Raw genomic sequence first — 21,310 nt, forward strand, 5'->3', positions numbered from 1 at the left:
CGATGATGGGCTCAAGTATAGCAGGGATTGTGGGGCTGGCGCGGGATCGGGCAGTGTTTCGTTCTGCTGTGCATGGGGTCGCTATGAGTCAGAAACGACTCAATGGCACTTAACAACAACAACAACACAATCCTTTTTGTCTTAAATTTCTTTGTTTTGTTTTGTTTTGTTCTTTTTCCTCATGGTAAAAATGCATGTAATAAAACATTTGCCAATTCAACAATTTTTATGTGTATACTGCATCACTTTGTGCAACCATTACCATGATCCTTTTTCAAATTATTCTACCACCATTAACAGAAACACAGTGCCCCCTAAGCAATAATTCCCCTACATTCATTTTATTTAATCCTGGTATCAATGCTACAGGAGGGATATTCTTATTTACAGTTTAGAGATGAAGGAAGCGAAGCTTAGAGAGCCAAGATGTAACTTACCCAAGGCCACACAATTAGTAACTGAGAAGTCAGGATTCAAACCAGAGCTTTCTGACAATCTAGCTGTGCTCTTAGCCACTCTGCTATATCACTTCCCTAGATAGCACTCTTATTATTCCTTGAGGATTATGACTTTATTCAGGACAGTTACCTAGAAATATTTGTATATCTGAAGTAATGACATATAGAGCCTTTTTCCTAATGCTATCTGATCAAGCTTAAATAAGAATATGTACCCAAACATTTATAAAACCAGTTTCCATCAAGTTCCCCTTGACTTATGGTGATGCCATGTGTGTCAGAGTAGAACTGAGCTCCATAGGGTTTTCAATGGCTGGTTTTTTGGAAGTAAATGGCTAGGCCTTTCTTCTGAGGTGCCTCTGGGTGGACTGGAAGGAACCACCAACCTTTCAGTTACCTGCTGAGCACATTAACCATTTGCACCATCTATCACTATGAGTTGGAATCAACTCGATGGCAGTGGGTTTGGTTCTGGTTTTGTACTCTGAAGCATTTATAAACCTGTATGTAAAAGTGAGGGAGCCATGGTGGTGTTTAAAACATTCAGCTGCTAACCAAAAGGTTTGCAGTTCAAACCCATCAGCTGCTTTATGGGAGAAAGATGGAACAGCCTGCTTCTGTAAAGATTGACAGCCTTGGAAACCCTATGGGTGCAGTTCTACTCTGTCCTGAAAGGTCACTGTGAGTGAGAATCAACTAGATGGCAGTGGGTTGGTGTTTGGTTTTATGTAGAAGTGGGTGGAAGAGGGTGAGGTGGGATTGTTGAAATCATTATGCAAGTGAGAATGTTTTGTACAGAAAATTTCAGCTCAGTTCCTTCCAGGGATCTTACCATTCTCCTAAATGTTCACCTCACTCTCTAGCCCTGCCAAATGTTGGCTGATGATCTTTCTCTTTCTTCCTTTGCCGGAACCCATGAGTAGAGCACTGTGTGGAGTTCCAGAGGACCAATGGCTCCCTGAACGTGACCTCTGAGAATGCCACCTCCCCTGTCATCGAGTTCTGGGAGTAAGTGAGGACCTTTCCCCATCCCAGTGTGGACCCTGTGTTTGAAAGGAGGGCATGGGAATGGGTTCATACAGTGGTACTGTCAGTGGACAGCAAGGAGAGAATTTTCATTTCTGTCTTTGGTGGCCCTGTCTGTGGCTTCTTCTCTGGTGTGCTTCTATTTGTGGTCAATGAAAGACTGGTTTCTGAGTTGATAATTTTGCTTCTCTCCTCAGGATGTGCCTGCTCCTTTTCACCCGTGTGCCTCTGCATGTAGACCCATGCTTCCAAGAACTCTCCTCTCTTCAGCTGCATTGCCACTTACTCGCAAAATATTGATATTCACCCAGGGCAGGATTCCTGATATCAAAACGTCTAACACACTAGTTGAGAACATACATTTCTGCACCTTCTTTCTCAGGTTAAATTAGTACCCAATCTCCCAGAGCAGATTTACCTGGGAAAAGTTTTTATTTGTTGTTTTTATATCTGCTCCCGCATCTGGGTGAAGGAGAGCCCCATGGGTCCAGGTGAATAAAGCTGACAAGCCTTTGGATGAGAGCCTGGGGTGCAGCTTCTCTGCTGGAGGCATAACTCTACTGTCTGAGACATGAGAACTGCAAAGCTAAGGCTGGCAGCAGAAGTCAAGCCGGGCTCAACTCTTCTCTCTGCAGGAGGCGGGTCCTAAAGATCTCTGATGGCATCCAGCACCTGGGGGCCCTGCGCTGGGAACTGGCCCTGTGCCTCCTACTGGCCTGGGTCATCTGCTACTTTTGCATCTGGAAGGGGGTCAAGTCCACAGGCAAGGTCTGTGTTGGAGAGTTTCTTTACCTCCCGTGCCAGGACTCCCTTCCCTTACTGGGGATTTTAGTTGTAGCCTAGTTGGGGTGGGAGGAAATGAACCAGCAAAGATTGTAGCACCCTTCTTGGATTCAGTGCATCTCCTGAATTCAATTAAGGCACTTCTAACTGAAATAGAGGAAGGTGAGAAAGTTAAAAAAGACACCTCCAGAGGATTTTAATTTTGGAATTTGCCACATGTGTGAGCACATTGCAAACTGAACATAGTCCATGGCTTTCTATTTCATACAATTGAGTATGTTCTTTGGAAAGGGAACTTTGAAGACTGTTAATCTCAAAATGATTCTCAACCAACTGGAGAGTTTTGGAGGGCTCTGCTCTAGAGTACATGAGGTATTAGAGGGCATTCTAAGTTCTGGACTCTTGTCCTAGAGGTCTCTGACAAAGCTTCCTTCCTAATCTAGCTACCTGATTGTGTTAAGCTCATAAACTCTGTGAGGACAGGGATCATATGTTATAGATCTTTTCATACCTGACAACCCTTACCATAACTCCAACCACACTTGTTGGGAGAATTGCCTAAGTTCCTTCTGTCACTCAACAAATATTTACTGAATATGGGTCAGGGGCAAGAGGATTGCAGTAAGCTGGAGGAGACACAGAGGGAGGGAGGAAAAGGGTACATTGTGGCTGCAAGGCAAAGGGGATGTGGAAATGAGCCGCTGGCGTGGGGAGAGAGGGAAGAGCACCCTTGGCCTTTTCTGTGGGGTGGGAATGCCTGCCTTCTCTGCTCCCCTAGATCTCCAGCCCTTCCTTCCTAACTCACACGTTCCTTGTCTCCCCTCTGCCCCTTGGTCAGGTGGTGTACTTCACAGCCACATTCCCTTATCTCATGCTGGTGGTGCTGTTAATCCGTGGGGTGACTCTGCCTGGGGCAGGCCAAGGAATTCAGTTTTACCTGTACCCAAACCTCACACGGCTGTGGGATCCCCAGGTAAGAAACCACAGATAGGGGGCATCACGTGGTTCTGGCAGGCACTTGAGCTGGAGGCCTACCGTCCTGTGTCCTGCTCCAGGCCAACCCTAGGGCATCCACAGGGGTGGGGCCACCTTTCCTCCTCCAGACATCTGTAAGCAGCTTCTTTTGGTCATAAGGTGTCTATAGTGTCCGATTACCCAATAAATATGGTAAGCACAGGTTTATTTGTGCTTACTTACTAATCTGTAGTGAACAATTTCACATTTTTCACCAAATCAAAAACTCTGCTTCTAGGTATGGCTGGCAGCACCTTTCTACAGAATCAAAGCCTCTTTTCAATCCTTAGCAGGGATGGGGTTCCCAGTAAGCAAGGTGAGCATGGGCTTATTTGTGCTTACTTACTAATCTGTAGTGATCAGTGTCACGTTTTCACCACATCTGAAAAATATGTGAAACTGTTCACTACAGATTAGTTAGTAAGCAAAAGTAAGCTTGTGCTTATCTTGCTTATTGGGTAATCCACCCCTGATCTGAGACAGTCCCCTCCTTGGTTTACAGCTGCCGGGAGGGGAGCCCAGAGGGCCTAGCATTATTTCTCAAATAATACCACAAATAATACAACAAATATGTCACTAACAGCATTTACCCACCAGCTCTACCCCTTTCCCCACCATGTGTCCATCCCCTCTTTACATTTTTCTCTTAGCCACTTTATTTCCTATAGAATCTCCTCTCCAGTTCTTATTCTTAACCTGCTACCCTTTGGTTCTGTCCCCCTGTCCAAGTGACCCATTTCTTGGCCCCAGTTCCCACCCCCTCCCAGCACCAGCTGGGCTGGTGTTAAGTTTCTTGTCAGTTGTCAAGAGACTCTCTTTCCCACCCGACTGGCCCTTCCCTCAAGGTCTACATTCCCTCTGCTACAACAAGAATCTTTACAACCAGGGCAGGGAGGGGGTGGTGCTGCTTGCTGACTAGAGGGGTTAGTAAAGCTAAGCCTGAAATAAGAAGCCAGTGCCTCTGACGGGTTTCTTATTTTCTCCTCTTTGGCAGCCATTTTGAAAGCTGGCAAAGCCAGGAGGTGTCGAGGGCCGGAGGGGAGCGTGGGTAAGCGCCACCCCAGAGCCCCTAAAATTTTGTTATCCACTTATGTCCTGCCTCTGCCTCTTTGGTACAGAGATCACCCTCCCTGGGGAGTATGTGTACAATTTAGGGATCCTCCTCTTAGTAGTTATTGGAGGAGGCTTTCTGTGTCTATGAAATGGACCCTGAGAAGACATAAGGGCGGGAGGTCCCCACCACACAGAGGACCAACAATTATGAGGATTTTCAAACATTTAAAAATAATAAGGCGACAACAGTCACTGAAGTTGCCGAGAGGGAGCAAGAGAAATGGGAGTGGCACACAGTTCCACAGTTCTGCCCAGGAACCTGGAACTCAGTTCACACAAAGGCAATGGCTCCCTCTTGTGCAGAAGTTGAATTATTCTAAAGTCTCACAGCCACCTCTTGCTGAGTTATAAGTTCTACAGGGGCTGCTGTGGCTCCCAGAAGCAACCAAACCAGACCTAATCAGAAACCTCCCTGTAGAGTCAGGTAGCCCCAGGTAGCCTCAGGTAGCCTCCTGGGAATCCCTTCTGGTGAAAAATAAATTTACACTTTCCCCCTCTCATTTCTTATACATCACAAAGATACAGATTGCTGCTGCCTCTTGTCCATGCAGGGCACAAAAGCTGCAATCAGGTTTGGGGTCAAACTGTAGAACCATAGGTATTGAAGCTGGAAGAAGCTCAGAGATCACCTAGTGCAACCTCTTCATTTCACAGAGGAGCAAGCTGAGACCCAAGGTCATACAGCAAGAGAATGGCAGGCCAACCTTTCATTTTATAGGTGTCTTTTTATTTTGTGAATTATAAGCTCTTTGACTTATCTGGAACCAAAGTTTGTACTGCAGAGTAGTAGGTAGCAAGGGAGGTTGTGGGGGAAGTACAGGTGCAGGAAGGCTTTGATGAGCAGGGTGAAGAATTTGCTTGGATCCCCTGTGCAAGAAGGAGACATTGTTGTTCTGGAGCAGCAGAGATGTGAAATGGTGGCTAAACAATAAAGATCCCCTTTGTTTGGAGGTACACCTGAGAGGGAGGGGATGTCCCTTCAGAAAGGGAGACAGGCAGGGAACCTGGAAGAGATAAAGGAGAGAAGGGCCAGGTATTCCCAGAATCAATTTATGGTTTCCATAATCAGTGCCTTGTTTGTCTCGTTAAGCTTTTTGTGGCTGACAAGTATTGAGTGCCTACTACATGCCTGGCATTGTTGAGAGGTTTACATGCATTATTTCAACTAATTCTCACAGCAGTTCCCCACTTTACAGATAAGGAAATTAAGGCCTAGAGTACTTAAAGAATTTTCCATTTTCATAACTGCAACCAGAATTAGGTCTGAATGACAATAAATCCCATGTACTTTATAGTCTCCTCTTGAAAGCAAAGCCGTCTCATCCTTGCGTTGCTCACAGATGAGTCACTCAGCAGAAATTTCTTGAGCAACTATTATGTGCCAGGCCTATTTTAGGTACAGTATTTGGTACATGATAGTTACTCAGTAAATACGAAGAAGCTGGACCAGATAGCCTCCTTCAACTCTGAGTGTTAATGAGCCCATATTTCTGTGCCTGGGTTACAACTCTTGCCATAACTTTAAGCACACTTGTTGGGAGAATGCCTAAGCTCATCCAATCACTCAACAAATATTTATTGAATATGGGTCAGGAAATCAGAATAAGGTGTTTCCTTTTGTCTACACTCCAGGATACCATTCTGTGAGCCCTAGCCAGCTGTAAGCTTTGCAGGGAGCAAACATCTTCCAAGTGCTTTGAGGCTGCGGGGAAGGACCTGCTTCAAGAACCAAGCATGGTCCTGAGGTTCAGAGCTGCCTTGTTAGCAGCCTGGTCCTAGTCCCCTGCTGAAGTGAGGCCTTTGTTGTCAGTGAGCAGAGGAGCACCTGCAGGGTGGGATGCCTCTGCCAGAGCCCTAATTGAATCTAGTTGGCACTCCTCAGTGGCACTAGTTGGCACTTCCAACTGGCATTTGCCTGGCACTTGAGAAAGGTGCAAAACTCCTGCTAGCCAACAACAAAGACCAAAGACATCTCTCTGCCAAGCATGCAGTCTGGAAGCTAGGAGCCAGGAAGAAACAATGCTACCTACATCTGGTCTTTTCCTCCTCTTCTGCCAGGATTGTTGCGTGCTGGGCAGGGCGCTGCCTTCCCTGGAGTTCCCCAAGGCTTGTCTGTTTCATACTGAGGATGGCTGCTGGAGACTCTGCCCACCACTGTGGTGTGCATTTTATTCAGGACACTTGTTTCTTTCCCTTGACCCTTGCCCTGCCACTGCTTTTGTCTACTACCCTTGGTAGATCAATAAGGAGAGGGGAGTTGGGGTTGAGGGGGTGTCCAAATAGCCCTTGTAGAATCTTTGTTAAGCAATTCTAATAAAGGGTTGTTTAGGGAGGACATAGAAACCATTGCTTAAAATGTGCCTTTTTATTTTGGTATTTGTTAGGGGCCGACTCATAGCCACCCAATGTGATAGAGTAGAACTGCCCCATAAGGTTTCCTAGGCTGTAATCTTTATAAAAGCAAATCACCCAGGTTTTTTCTCCCATGGAGCTGCTTGGTGGATTTGAACCATTAACCTTTCGGTTTACTAGCCAAGTGCTCAACCATTGCACCACCAGGCCTCCCTTATTTTGGCATACTACATTGAAATCTATGTCATCTCATTACCATTGAAAAGTGAGTTATCTTTTCAAATAATAACAACAAACATTAACAATAGCTAACATGTATGATGTGCTTTTTATTTGCCAGGTACTCTACTGAGTGCTTTACATTAACTTTATTATTAATTTTGTTTCCTCCCAAGCCCAAGTTCACTCACTCTACTGAGTGCCTCACATTAACCCTGTGAGTCAGGACTTATCCTTATCTTACAGATGAATAAACTGAAACTTAGAAAACTTAAGAAAATTTCCCAAAGCCACACAACTAGCATGTGGGGGTGCTTGGGTCTCATCCCAAGTAATTCTCTGGAGTCTGCTGTCTTAATCACTATGATATACCTTTTCCAAAGGATATGAATTATTTACGAGTGTTAAGGGCTGCTTTTTATTATTCTAAAATTATTTCAGAGGTTGGAATAGGAAATGAATATTTTTTCACACACAGCTGCTCTTCACTTGACTATCTCTTTATCTCACATTTCACATTTACATCTATAGTAAAAAATCTACTGACTATCTTATGCATTAATGATGAATATCTGGCAGGAATGAATGTTGAGATGCAAGGTGAGAATAATGTTGGCTGTGATGGTTAAGGTTATGTGTCAACTTAGCCGGGCCATGATTCTCAATGGTTTGGCAGTTATATAATGATGGAATATGACAGTTATATAATGATATAATTAGGCAGTTATGTAATGATATAATTTGGCATTTATGTAGCCATCCTCCATTTGTGATCTGATGTGATCATCCTCCATTTTCTCATAATGCTAATTTTCACATAATGACCTGGTCTTTGGAACTTTACCATGTCGATAAATGAGGAGTGGGTATACATTATTTTATTTATTATACACATTTTCTAGATGTGAAAAGTAGGGTTCAGAGAGGTTAAGCAACTTTCCTAAGATCACATAGCTTGTAATTTGTGGAGTTAGGAATTGAACCCAGATCAATTTGACTCCAAAACCTGTCTTTTTTCCACTTCACATCATGACCTCCCTAAAAATGGTAGATCTTAATGATTCTGGGGATTGGATTTAAGGTTAAAAACATCTTTAGTGGTCACTCTGTTCCTCTGTCCTCCAGAAGACTTCTATTTTTACCTATACTCCACAAAGTGCTTTTTATACTTGGTTTATCCTTGGTCAGTTTTCTATCTCAGCAAAAGGCTTTTCTTTAGAAACTCAAGCTCCTGGAATGGGCAGGGAGTGGATTGCCTGTGGTGGGGAACAGAACATCTTGCTCCATGGTTCCTTCAGCCCTCCTCCTGACCCTGTTCCTTTTCCCCAGCACAGCAGGCTTGACACGCAGCAGTTGTGCAGAGAGCTGGGGCTTGCCAAGCTCACAGTAAGGAGACTTTGGTCAAAGGCACCACATTTGGCCCTTGAACTCTGAACTCTCAGCCCTCCTGCTGCATTTTTTCTCTGTTCTCATTAGCATTTTTTCCCAGCTCATTCTTTAGTCTGTTACCGCCTGGAGTGAGGTGAGCAGCCAAGTTATTATTTATTTCCTCCCAAGCCCAAGTTCACAAAACTTCATAATCACTGGATTTGTGCCCTCTGCCTGCATGTGGGTAGCCACAGAGTCTCTGAGGGCACTCAAGAGTTTCCTTGATAACTTGTGGAAAAGCCTGCACCCTGTACACTGTTAGGCATTTGGGGGGAGGTGGCAAACAATCAAGGCCAGGAGGTTCTTGGGTCATAATCTGGATGACCTGATCTCATGACAGAGTGTACCTGTGATCCCCTCCCCCAGCCCTCACATCTCTGACCTTGGGAAAATCCTGTCTGTATGACCTCAGAGCCTCTTGCTGCAAGATCTTGCTCTCAAAGCTGCAGATAGCCTACTGAGTAAGTCAGGAATGAAACAGAAGAGAATGGCCTCCATACTGGAGGCCAATTTTCCTGAGATGACTATCCTCACAGTATCTGTGGTGCCATTTTAGAGAAGGATTTTGAACATCTTGAAGGAGCAAATGGACTTCCCAACATGTCTCCTCAGATGTGGTCCACTCCCACTCTGTGGCAACACACTGAATTTTGCAAGCACTCACCTTTCCTGTCCTCAGGTACTGCCCATTCATCTACCCTTTCATTTCTCAGCCTCTGAAATGTATCCCCAAACTCCCTTTCTTTTCCCCATTATAAATTTTCCTCAAGTTAAACAAAAATTTCCCAGGTGCTTCCGTCCTTCCCTATGCTTCCTTGCTAGCCTTGGTCCCTTCTGAATTCTCCTCTGTGCGTCATGCCTCTGACCTTTTTTTCCTGGTGGCAACTCCTGCCTTGTAGAACACCTGGAGGATGGAATGCATGGTGAACAGAAGGGGTAGGAGGCTCGAGACATTCTCCCCTTTTCATCACTATCTTGCCCTGCTCATCCCCATTCCCAAAGGATGGAAATGCAGCAAGAGGGGTGAGTGCCCTGAGCATATTCCTAGTGTCAGTTCCCAGGGCCCATGACTTCCATATCTGGATGGTCATTAGGATTCCCCAGGGAGCTCTGAAAATGATACAGGTCCCTGGGTTCTCCCTCAGGCCTAGAAAGAGGCCCTGTGTGTCAACTGGGGATGCTGGCTGAAGAATCAACATGATGCTGAGACAGTCAGCCTGCCAAGGGTCCCCTTGGCTCTCCTACAATGTGGAGGAGAATGGGTGCTTTGTAGGGGTGAGTGTGATAAAAGAGAGCAAGGGGAGAGAGATTGAAGGTGGTGATGATGATTAGGGAGGCACGGAAAGATGAATAAGTGGTCAAGGAGCTTTGGACAGAGGAGAGCCAAGGCTTTGGTGTACATGTGTAAACTGGAGGCCTGCTACTAGTGGATGGAAAAGATTAAAGACTAGAGAATTTTGTGGGAATCAGGAGCCTCTTTGGGGAATATCAGAACAAGGGATGGGGTCTTTCATTGTCCTCTCTGTTAGGAACCAGAATGCAGGAACACGTGCCTTGGTGATGTCTCCATCTACAGCTTGATGCTCCTTGGTAGTGCTCCCACCCACTGAAGGCAGAAAGGCCTGGGGGAGGGTCCGTAGCCACAGGACCTGGCCTCCTGCAGATCTGCAGGATTGCTTAGTCCTATTTGCCTGGATGTTGTCTCTCCCTGGGATGTTATTTTAGCTGTTAAATCTAAATCATAACATGCACAGCCTGGTTCAGCCAGCTGAGATAATAACAGTAACATTGCCCTGTGTTTAGTTGGAGAGTTATTTTCCTCCCAAGGAGTACAAAGCCTTTTCCAGATGCATTTCTGTTCATCCACTTGACTTTGTGTGTGTGTGTGTGTGAGTGAGTGAGGATTAATTACTCTTTCTGTTTCTCAGATAGAAGGTTGTGAAGTGTGAGAGGCAAAGCTACAATCTGGGGATAGTGCTGGTATCAAGGACCTGTATCCTTAAAGATCCTTCCCTGGATTCATTTCCCCACTGATCCTGCTGCCATGACCGTCTAGGACAGGAAAAGAGAACTTTGGGCAGAATGCAGGGCTTTGGTTCCAGGATCACAAATCAGACCTAGATTGTTCTAGAGTACCATATCACCCTCTTCCACCATGAGGCTCTTTAGTCTTTCCTTTAAAATGCCTGATGCCTGCTCCATTATGATAGTGCCCAAGACACTTCATCTCAGGGCCAGAGACTAGACCTGGGGATGGCAGGGAAAAAAGGTGGGGGGAGGGGGAGGTGCTGAATTGGCTAAGAATAGGTTTCTCTCCATCCCTAGCCAGCACCTGGCTCAGCCCATGCCTGTGTTCCTCCATGGAGGCTTAGAGGGCCTGGCTTTTCCCAGAGCTCAATTTTCTTGCCTCTTCTCTCTGTAGGTGTGGATGGATGCAGGCACCCAGATCTTCTTCTCCTTTGCCATCTGCCTGGGGTGCCTGACAGCCCTGGGCAGCTACAACAAGTACCATAACAACTGCTACAGGTGACTGGGTGGTGGGGTCTGAGCTACAAACCTGCATCTCCCCATGGACCCTCTGCCAAGTGCTAGACCAAGGGTGATTGGGAGGAGGGTACCAGCTCATGGAGTTTGTCCCCCTGCCTTCACCCACTCTCCAACCCCCCATCCCCACCAGAAGCTGAAAAGAGCCAATTGCAGGGTAGGCAGAGGAACCACTTCCAAAAAGTGGCAAAGTTGTTGACTGAGAAACCACAACAAGGCCTAGCCAGCTTGGTAATTTAGAGGTAGGCTCAGCAGAAGGAGTGCTAGTGGTGTAGTGGTTAAGGCATTTGGCTGCTAACCAAAAGGTTTGAACTCACCACCTGCCCTGCGGAAGAAAGATGAGACAGTCTGCTTCTGTAAAGATTTACAGCCTTGGAAACCTAATGGAGGTCACTATTAGTTGGAATCAATTCGATAGCAGTGAGTTTGGTTTTTGGAATCTTAGGGGAAGGAGCCTGATGACACAGTAGTTAAAGCACTTGGCTGCTAACCAAAAGGTTGGTGGCTCAAACCCATTAGCTGCTCTGTGGGAGAAAGATGTGGCAGTCTGCTTCTGTAAGGATTTACATCTTAGAAACCCTATAAATTATTCTACTCCATCCTATAGGGTCACTATGAATTGTAATTGACTTGACAGGCTGTGGTTTTGTGTTTGTTTGGTTTTTTTTTTTTTTTTGGTTTAGGCTTAAGGGCACTCAGTAAGTAAGTGTGAGGAATAAATTAGTAATGTTATGCTACTGAGTTTCAGTTGTGCCCACTTTGTAAATCTGTGTTAGCAAACACTGAATCCTTGATCATTTTTACTTCATCTCTTATATCCATATATGGCTCCCACGCTCCTCTTTCCCTCTTTATTGTCCCCTCCTGCCTTCCTGCTTCCATTTTAATACTAGCTGAAATATACCAAACCAAACCAAACTCACTGCCATCAAGTCAGATCTGACTCATAGCAACACCTCCTTGGGTTTCTAAGGCGGTATCATTACAGAAGTAGATTGCAAATCATAGCATGCGTTTCAAAAACAAATTTAAATGACTAAGAACTTTCCACTGTTTGGGATTATCCATGCCCCAATCCTCCACCTTCAGCATGCCAAATTGAATTATGTCAGAACAGCAGTGTCCCAAGAGGTGTAGGAATGTGGCAGGGAGGGGAGGCTGGGTGGCAGTTAGTAAATTTTAAATCAGTATTTTACTTCCTCCCAGCCTCATTCTTTTAGCTCCAAGACTGAGCTGATAGAGAGTCAGAACCAGCACTTTGAATGGTCATATTAATTCTGCAGGTTGCCCCATTGCTGTCCCCACTGGCTCCCAGACAGAAAGCCTGGTACAGTGATTGGCAGCCCCTTTCTGACAACTCCTGTTTCCACACCTCCCTTACCCCCCCGCCCCCACAGGGACTGCATCGCCCTCTGCTTCCTCAACAGTGGCACCAGCTTTGTGGCCGGGTTTGCCATCTTCTCCATCCTGGGCTTCATGTCTCAGGAGCAGGGGCTGCCCATTTCAGAGGTGGCTGAGTCAGGTAAGTGCTGCTGATGAGGGGAGCTGAGGATAATGAATTTTGTGAGCCTGGTTTGAACTGTGGCCAGCTAGGATTTCTATTGTCACCTACACTTTGGGTGGGCCTTTCACTGTGGCTACCTTTTCTTTTTAAAATTTATTTTGCTGTTGCTATTGAGAGTATACACAGCAAAACATACACCAGTTCAACCATTTTTACATGTGCAACCATTCTCACCCTCCTTTTCGGAGTTGTTCCTCCCTCATTAGCATAAACTCATGGCCCACTAAGCCTCCTATCTAGTCTTTCAAATTACTGTGGTCACTTTGATCTCACGTGGAGAGTTCTTAAAAGAGCATGATGTTCAAGGCAGGCAATTTTAACTAGTTAAGCGAAACTACTGCTTGGTTTTAAGAAGACTTCATTGGATATTTTTGGTTTAAGTTTTAAAGATTATCTCTGAGCAATAGTTTCAGGAGTCACTGTGGCTACCTTTCAATGGGAAGAATTGAGGAAGGATTTAAATAGATTCAAAGAGTAAGCAGGTTTATGGTGAAAATTTCCTTCCCACCCCTTGCCTCCAGTTCCTTACCCTGGAGTCACCCATGTATATTCCTCTAGAAATAGCTTAGACGTGTATGAGAAATTTTTATATATATACATATATATACATAGGAGTCCCTGTGTGGTACAAATGGTTAATGTTCTTGGCAGCTAACCAAAAGGTTGGAAGTTTGAGTCTACCCAGAGGAAGAAAGGGCTGGTGATCTACTTTAGAAAAATCAGCCCTGAAAACCCTATGGAGCACAGTTCTGCTCTGACACACATGGGGTCACGTGAGTCGGGGTTGACTCACTGGCAACTGGTTTTTATACACATACAATATTTCTATTTCTAATTTTTACCCCTCCCTCTTTTTAACCAAATGATAACACATTACATACACTGTTCTACACCTCATCATGGAGTTCTGGTGGCGAAGTGCCTAAGGCACTTGACTGCTAACCAGAAGGCTGACGTTTCAAACCCACCAGCCACTTCTCGGAAGGAAGGTTGGGCAATCTACTTCTGTAGTGATACCACCTCGGAAACCCGAGGAGGGATCGCTATGAGTCGGAGATGACTCAATGGCACATAACAACAACAACACACCTCATCTTGTTTTGTCCACTTTAAAATGTATTTTAGAGATAAATTCCCTTTAGCACGTAAAAAGTTTCCCCCTTTTTAACAGGCATGACTTTCTTTCCATCACACTGTAGTTTTATTTGTTGTTGTATTTTGTTTTGTTTTGTTTTTAATAAAATCTAAGAAGCCCTCTATCTTGATAAACTGTGAAATGTTTCTCTTGTTCGTCCCCTATTTTTGTGGACCACGTACTTTCTCTGTGTAACCACAAGACAATTTTTTATCATAGCATTCACAAGCACACTCTTGTTACACAGAAAACTAAGCACTGAACAACTGATATCACTGGTGCTTATTTAAAATGGTGATTGTTGTTGTTGTTGTTATGTGCCATCGAGTCAGACCTGACTCATAGCGACCCCTCCTTGGGTTGCCGAGGCAATATCACTACGGAAGTAGATTGCCCAACCTTCCTTCCGAGGAGTGGCTGGTGGGTTTGAACCACTAGCCTTCTGGTTAGCAGTCAAGTGCCTTAGGCACTATGTTACCAGAGCTCCTAAAATGGTGGTAGCTAACTTTTATTTAAAAAGTTAATATACTTTATTTACTATGTGCAAGATACTGTGTAAAGCATTTTGCCTGTATTAAACAACGTAAGCCTATGAGGCGGGTACTAATATTATTCCCATCAACCAGTGAAGGGACTGTTACTTGAGAAGTAAACAACTTGTCCAAGATCACACAGTGATACTCTGTTTTCCAAAGGAAGAGTCCTGTGGATGAGCCCAGGCTTTGGTATGTGAATTTGTTCCTGGCATTTAAGCTAGCTGAGAAGAACATTAATTTATTTGAGAGGATGTATGTCACTGGTAAGCTGGAATTAATACCAGTTCACTCATTGCAGGGTGCAGAAAAAGCTCCAAGTACAGAGGTAGCAAACTGGTGGCCCTGGGCCTAATCTGGCATTCGGAAGATTTATTTTGGTACCAACTACTTTATAAAAACAGCAATTACCCTTAGCTCGGGCATGATTAAGGAGCTCTGGTAGTGCAGTGCTAAGGCCTTTGACTGCTAACCAGAAGGTTGTGTTGTTGTTGTTATGTGCCATAGAGTCTGACCTGACTCACAGCGACACCTCCTTGGGTTTCCGAGGCAATATCACTATGGAAGTAGATTGCCCCATCTTCTTTCCTAGGAGTGGCTGGTGGGTTTGAACTGCCAGCCTTCTGGCTAGCAGTCAAATGCCTTAGGCATTACACTACCAGCGTTCCCAACCAGAAAGTTAGAGGTTCAAATCCACCAGCCACTCTGTGGAAGGACGACTGGGCAATCTACTTCCGTAAAGATTTACTGCCTTGGAAACACAGTGGGGGATTGCTGTGAGTTGGAATGGACTCTAAGGCAGTGAGTTTGGTTTTTTTGGTTTGGGGCATGATTGCTTCAGTTTTCATAAGGCCCCACCACTTCCTCTTGCTTTACACTGGGTCAACTTTATAAATTTATATGACCTGCCTGACTCATGAGTTCTTTTTAGGTTTGAAAGCTCTGGTTTGGGACAATAGATCTGGAGAGTGAGACCTGAGGATTTAGAGGTAGAACTTAGAGAAATGAGGATGGAAATACTCCCTTTCTATTTTCCAAACCTCTTCCATATCCAAGATCTCTAGCTTCTGGTCTTGCCAGTGAGAATATGGTGGGTGGTGCCTTGGAAGCTTACGAACCAGACAGAGGTTTGGTGGCTTTTCTCAGGTGAGGATAGTGATGGCAATGTTATATGTGGATAAAGTTCCCTCTAACCTGTTGTTGACTCAATCCCAACTCATAATGACCCTAAAGGACAGAGTAGAACTGCCCATAGAATTTCCAAGGCTGTAAATCTTTACAAAAGCAAACTGCCACATCTTTCTCCCATAGAGTGACTGGTAAGTTCGAACTGCCAATCCTTTGATTAGCTGCTAAGCACTTAACCACTGCACCACCAGGGCTCCTTGAAGTTCTCTCTAGCTCCTGTCATAATGGGGATCCTTGAGATTGCACATGGCCTGGATCTGGCCCAGGAACTGGGCTGTGTTCCTCTGCTCCCTGCTATAGGCCCTGGTCTGGCTTTCATCGCCTACCCCCGGGCTGTAGTGATGCTGCCTTTCTCTCCTCTATGGGCCTGCTGCTTCTTCTTCATGGTGGTTCTCCTGGGACTGGATAGCCAGGTACCAAGAGGAGTGGGTCATTGTGGACTGGGGGATGAGGGATGGTGGGCACGAGATTGAGCTTCTCATCTCGAAACGCTAAAATAGCTGGGGACTGGGTGAAAGTCAAAAGTGAGTGCCTTTCTGAGAAGCAAGGGAAGCCTTGAAGGGTGGGTTCAGACCTAACCATGCAAGGATGGACAAGGAGGTCAGGAGGGCTGACCATGGGATGAAAGCTACAGCTAGTTGATGGAGCTTATTTTGGGAGCTCTCTATCCCTCCAATTCTTTTGCCCTCTCATCCAGTTTGTATGCGTAGAAAGCCTGGTGACAGCGCTGGTGGACATGTATCCCCATGTGTTCCGGAAGAAGAACCGGAGAGAGATCCTTATTCTTGCAGTGTCTGTCATCTCCTTCCTTGTTGGGCTGGTCATGCTCACAGAGGTGAGTATCTGGGAGACTGTGAGGTGGGGACCAACAGAGGAAGAGAAGCGAAGGTGGACAAATCCTGTCTGTCAGGTGGAACAGACTGCTATGAGTTCAGGGCACTAGGACGTTCTCTTTTCCTGACCAAAAAAATTCACAAAGTAGGCAAATCCCTACCCTAGCATTTGGGCATCAGCCATCTACCTCTGGGGATGGATAGAAGGTAAATTGGTTCCACATTGAACTAAGAGGTGTGGGAAGAATGGTCAGGAAGGTCTTGGGTTAGGTCAAAATGTCTCTCTGCCAAGTTCCCATGATTTCCCAGGCAGCTGAATCAAGTTCCTGGACAAACTTCAAGGGAGAAAGGGACCCCTGAGGATGGGTGACGTTCTGTGTGATGTCTCCAGGGAGAAGGATGCAGATGGAATTTATCAGCTTGATGATATGACAGCCCCTGTCCTGATCCCTCACCGAAAAAAAAAAAAAAAGAAATACAAACTGTGCCTTGGGCTTCTGGGGTCAACCTTTAGAGGTTCTCAAGGATACTCTAGCAATAGCTGTTGGATTTAATCTCTCTTCCTATCAAAAACAGTAACAAAAAAAGAATATTGTCTCTTACATCTGTCTAGTGTTTTATAGCTTACACACTGCATTCTGTGTGTTCAAAATATTATCTGTCTCCTGTAATCCTCACTAACTTTGCTCTGTGCCCCCAAAGATGGGAGGTTGGAGGGCTGGGGGTAAATATGATTCCTCTGGATAAAGTTCTTTTTAACAAATCATCTTGGCAGGGTGGCATGTACGTGTTCCAGCTCTTTGACTACTATGCAGCCAGTGGCATGTGCCTTCTGTCCGTGGCCATCTTTGAGTCCCTCTGTGTGGCTTGGGTGTATGGTAGGTGACTCCTTTCCCCACCTTAACCTCAATTCTCTCCCATACCCCAGGCCTCTTAAACAAAAGAGAAACATCCCCAACTCAGACCTACCTTTTCCTGGGACTCTCCCTCTACTCAACCTCAAAAATCATGAGAACCCTAAATTACTCCATTGGGAGGTCCCTCCAGAGGTTGTCTTGCTTTTGTTTGTTTATTTTAAAGTATTTTATTGTTGTTGAGAATATACACAGCAAAACATGCATCAAGTCAACAGTTTCTATATGTACAATTCAATGCCACTGATTATGTTCTTCGAGTTGTGCAGCCATTCTTACCCTCCTTTTCTGAGTTGTTCCTCTCTCATCAACATAAACTCACTGCCCCCTAAGATTCCTTTCTAGTTTTTCCAGTTGCTGTTGTCATCTTGATCCCTTACAGATACATCTTTAAAAAGCACAATGCAGACATTCCTTACTGGTTAAGCTAAGCTATCATTTGGTTTTAGGAACTCTTGTGGGATAGTACCTAAGGCATTGACTGCTAACCAGAAGGCTGGTTGTTCAAACCCACCAGGCACTCCTTGGAAGGAAGGTTGGACAGTCTACACTCCCGTAGTGATACCACCTTAGAAACCGAAGGAGGGGTCACTATAAGTCGGATCTGACTCAATGGCAGTGTGTTTTGTTTTTATCATTTGGTTTTAAAGACTTTTGGGGCTATTTTTGCTTTAAGGTTTAAAGATTATCTCAGGGTAATATTTTCAGGGGTTCATCCAGGCTCCATGCCTCAGAAACTCTGGACTCCACAAGAATTTGAAATCTATCTGCATTTTCCCACTTTTGATCAGGATTCTTCTAGAGAATCTTTGATCAAAACCATTCTCCTAGTTTTGACTGTACTTAAACCACTCCAGATAGGCCCAAACCGTTTCAACCTTTAAAAACCTTGACAATCAAGAAGTTATTGCCTTTACCTAAGCCAAGTTCTGCCCACAGCTCTTTATACCTATTAATTCCAGGGAAGAGTCCTCTCCTAGTAGTGATTTGAAAAGATGACTGTGATACCTTCTGTTTACTGATCCTCACCCTTCCTGGTTTCTGTAGACCCCATCCTGATGCTTTGGACACTGAAGAATGTCCCTTCTCTCCTTCCTCCATTTCTTCTCCATTGTAGGAGCTGGACGCTTCTATGACAACATTGAAGATATGATTGGGTACAGGCCATGGCCTCTTATCAAATATTGTTGGATCTTCTTCACACCAGCTGTGTGCACAGTAAGCTAATCCTCAGGGGATAAAGCCACATGGAGGGAGAGAGATGTGGTGGCAGCAGGGTAGATAGGCCAGTAGATCCAGAAGGAACTTCTCCCTGGGGATTGAAAATCATCTTAGATTTTCATTCATTCTCCTGTTGGATTTTAGAAAATGACAACAAGATACAGTCTTCCTTTCCATTTCACAGAAGGATAAACTGAGGTCCAGAACCATCAAATGGTTTGACCAACACCACAGTGTGAGTCTAATGCAAGACTAAACTCCAAGTGTGTTAGGCTGCTCATAATAATACTAGTAACCACGACAGTTATAATAGCAACAGTTATAGAGTATTAACTTTGTGCCAGACACAAAGTGTTTCATGTGTATAACTAATTTAATCCTTACAAGAACCCCATGAGCTAAATATTGCCATTATACTCATTTTATAGATGAAACTGAAGCCAAAGAGGTTAAGTAACTTACTTATGCTGGAAAATGGAGGAGAGCTAAGATTCTAACCCAGGCAATCCTGGCTCCAGAATCTGAGGCTTTTAACCACTATGTGCTGTTTCCTTTTGCTTTAGCTATTTATCTGGTGATGTAGTGCCTAAGGCATTTGACTGCTAACCAGAAGGCTGGCAGTTCAAACCCACCAGCCACTTCTCAGAAGGAAGATTGGGCAATCTACTTCCATAGAGATACAGCCTCAGAAACCCAAGGAGGGGTTGCTATGAGTCAAGATAGACTCAACAGCAGTGAGTTTGGTTTTTTTGGAATCCGCTGGAGTCCCCACTGTATCTAGGATATAAATGAGGTACAGGGGGCGAAAGAAGATCCAGTTCCTCCCCTTGAGGTACTCACAGTCCAAATCGATTGTACAGGAGACTTAAGCACCCCTGCTACCACCTCATCCCATCAAGCACATAATCATGTCTGGATTAGGGGGTGGGTCAATCATGTGTGGAGGTGACCAGGAATGACACAAGGACCTGGAGTGACAGTGTATGTGCTCCGAAAATGCCTACTGGGGGATGTGAACTTTGAGCAGAAAGAGGATGGAAATTTGAGGCTGATTGGCCTGGAAGAGCCCGGAGGCAAATCCAGCCTTAGAGTGTGAGCTCTGCTAGGCCAGCTTTTCCAGGTGGGGAACAGAAGACACAGGGTCCCTTCTCCCTATAACCCATTCCTCTTCTGCTCTCACCCCAGGCCACCTTTCTCTTCTCCCTTGTCAAATACACACCGCTGACCTACAACAAGAAGTACACCTACCCATGGTGGGGTGATGCCCTTGGCTGGCTCCTGGCTCTGTCCTCCATGGTCTGCATTCCTGCCTGGAGCTTCTACAAACTCAGCACCATCAAGGGCTCCTTCAGAGAGGTAGGGAGTTAGTAGGGAGGAAAGCAGTCCACAGGGGAAAGAACCCTATCAGAAGAGGTAGGATCGTTTAATGACAGGTAAGCTGCCTGTCAAGGGTAGAAGCTGGTACATAGGGAGGCCATTGAGCCTGATGTGGGTGTTGGGGGTGGATAGAGAGTTCAGTCGCCACCCATCTGTCAGCCTGTCGTACTGTGGTGGCTTGTGTGTTGCTGTAATGCTGGACACTATGCCACTGGTATTTCAATGTCAGCAGGTTCACCCATAATGGACAGGTTTCACAGGAGCTAGACTAAGACAGATTAGGAAGAAAGGCCTGGTGATCTACTTCCAAAAATTAGCCAATGAGAAAAAGCCTTATGGATCATGACAGAATATTGTTCAGTATAATGCTGCAAGATGAGCCTCTTAGGTTAGAAGGCACTCAAAATACACTGTGGCTGCAACAATGGATTCATACATATCAAAGACCATGAAGATGGCACAGGACCAGGCAATGTTTCATTCTGTTGTATGTTGGGTCATCATGAATTGGAGCTGACTCAGCAGCAACTAACGACAATAACAGAGTGCTTAAAAGTCACAGAAAGAGATTGGATAGCTCCAAGAATTATTATAGGGCTGTGTGATTATAGGGGTTGGCACCTGGAGGGTACATTTGTGCAGGGGAAAGCAGGGAGACGTTGGTGATGAGAGATGCTGACATTTCTGCCCCCCACTCCACTGCATCACAGCCACCTCCACTCTCCTTCCAGAGAATACGCCAGCTCGTGTGCCCAGCTGAGGACCTGCCCCAAAAGGGCCGAGCAGAAATCCCTGCTCCTACCACGCCCAGGACATCACTTCTCAGACTCACAGAACTAGAGTCCCATTGCTAGGAGGATGGACCCTTGTGTAGTGCCTGTGAGCCTGGCTGTGGGGACAGCTGCAGAACAGAGAGGGCAGGAATAGCCCCACTGTGCTTCTCTGCTCCTCACCTGAGATAGATGAGACAAATGGGGATGCTTTGGAATCTGCCTTCTGAGCTGGAACTTCCCACCCCAGATCCCCTGCTCCAGCAGTGGTTTGAACAAACCTGAAATGCCAGTATCAAGAGCAGCTCTTTGACATGGGCCTTTGGATGCTGGGTGAGGGCTGGTGGGTGGGTGAGAGCTTTGTCAGCCTCTGGGTTCTCCTACCCTTCATTCCATTAAATACACATTCTTCTCACTGACTGCTAGCAGTTCTGCCTGGTTTCTGCCTCTCTGCCTGCTCCCTCGAGTACCTCCCAAAAGTTGTGGCTTCAGGACCCTGTTTCTTCCCCACCTCTCTTTCCCTCACAGAGTTCTCTTTGTCAACCGTATAGTAGATGTGATTGCTATGAGGAGGAGGGTGATGGGGCTAAGCTGCAATCCTCCACCATCAGACACTTGGACCAGAGGAGGCTGTACCACCTTTCTCCAGGCTTCCCCTAGAGCCATAATCTACCCCCTTTGCTCTGTGGAATAAGAAAGGAAATTGGGGAAAGAATGGAGGAGCCCTGAAGCCTAACAAAAGGAAAGGAAGAGGAAAGATTGGTTGCAGCCTCTTCCTGTCACATTTTCCTTGCCATGCCATTACCTACTTGCCCCCACTTGCCAAGACGATGCCTAT

General features: G+C 45.5%; 1 protein-coding gene across 1 annotated transcript in view; it reads left to right on the forward strand.

Moving 5' to 3' along the window:
- The window catches only part of SLC6A13 (solute carrier family 6 member 13), a 49,512-nt gene extending 28,956 nt beyond the window's left edge, over nucleotides 1–20,556 (forward strand). The window contains exons 4-14 of the mRNA XM_007937050.2: nucleotides 1,382–1,466; nucleotides 2,120–2,252; nucleotides 3,106–3,240; nucleotides 10,816–10,919; nucleotides 12,335–12,459; nucleotides 15,658–15,770; nucleotides 16,055–16,192; nucleotides 16,966–17,068; nucleotides 18,222–18,322; nucleotides 19,511–19,681; nucleotides 20,434–20,556. Of these exons, the coding sequence (XP_007935241.1) occupies nucleotides 1,382–1,466; nucleotides 2,120–2,252; nucleotides 3,106–3,240; nucleotides 10,816–10,919; nucleotides 12,335–12,459; nucleotides 15,658–15,770; nucleotides 16,055–16,192; nucleotides 16,966–17,068; nucleotides 18,222–18,322; nucleotides 19,511–19,681; nucleotides 20,434–20,556 (1,331 nt within the window). The remainder of the gene's footprint in view (nucleotides 1–1,381; nucleotides 1,467–2,119; nucleotides 2,253–3,105; nucleotides 3,241–10,815; nucleotides 10,920–12,334; nucleotides 12,460–15,657; nucleotides 15,771–16,054; nucleotides 16,193–16,965; nucleotides 17,069–18,221; nucleotides 18,323–19,510; nucleotides 19,682–20,433) is intronic.
- Nucleotides 20,557–21,310: the final 754 nt, after the last annotated feature.

Source organism: Orycteropus afer, unplaced genomic scaffold (assembly GCF_000298275.1).
Source record: "Orycteropus afer afer isolate SDZICR_OR568_19922 unplaced genomic scaffold, OryAfe1.0 scaffold00040, whole genome shotgun sequence".
Taxonomy (NCBI): Eukaryota; Metazoa; Chordata; class Mammalia; order Tubulidentata; family Orycteropodidae; genus Orycteropus; species Orycteropus afer.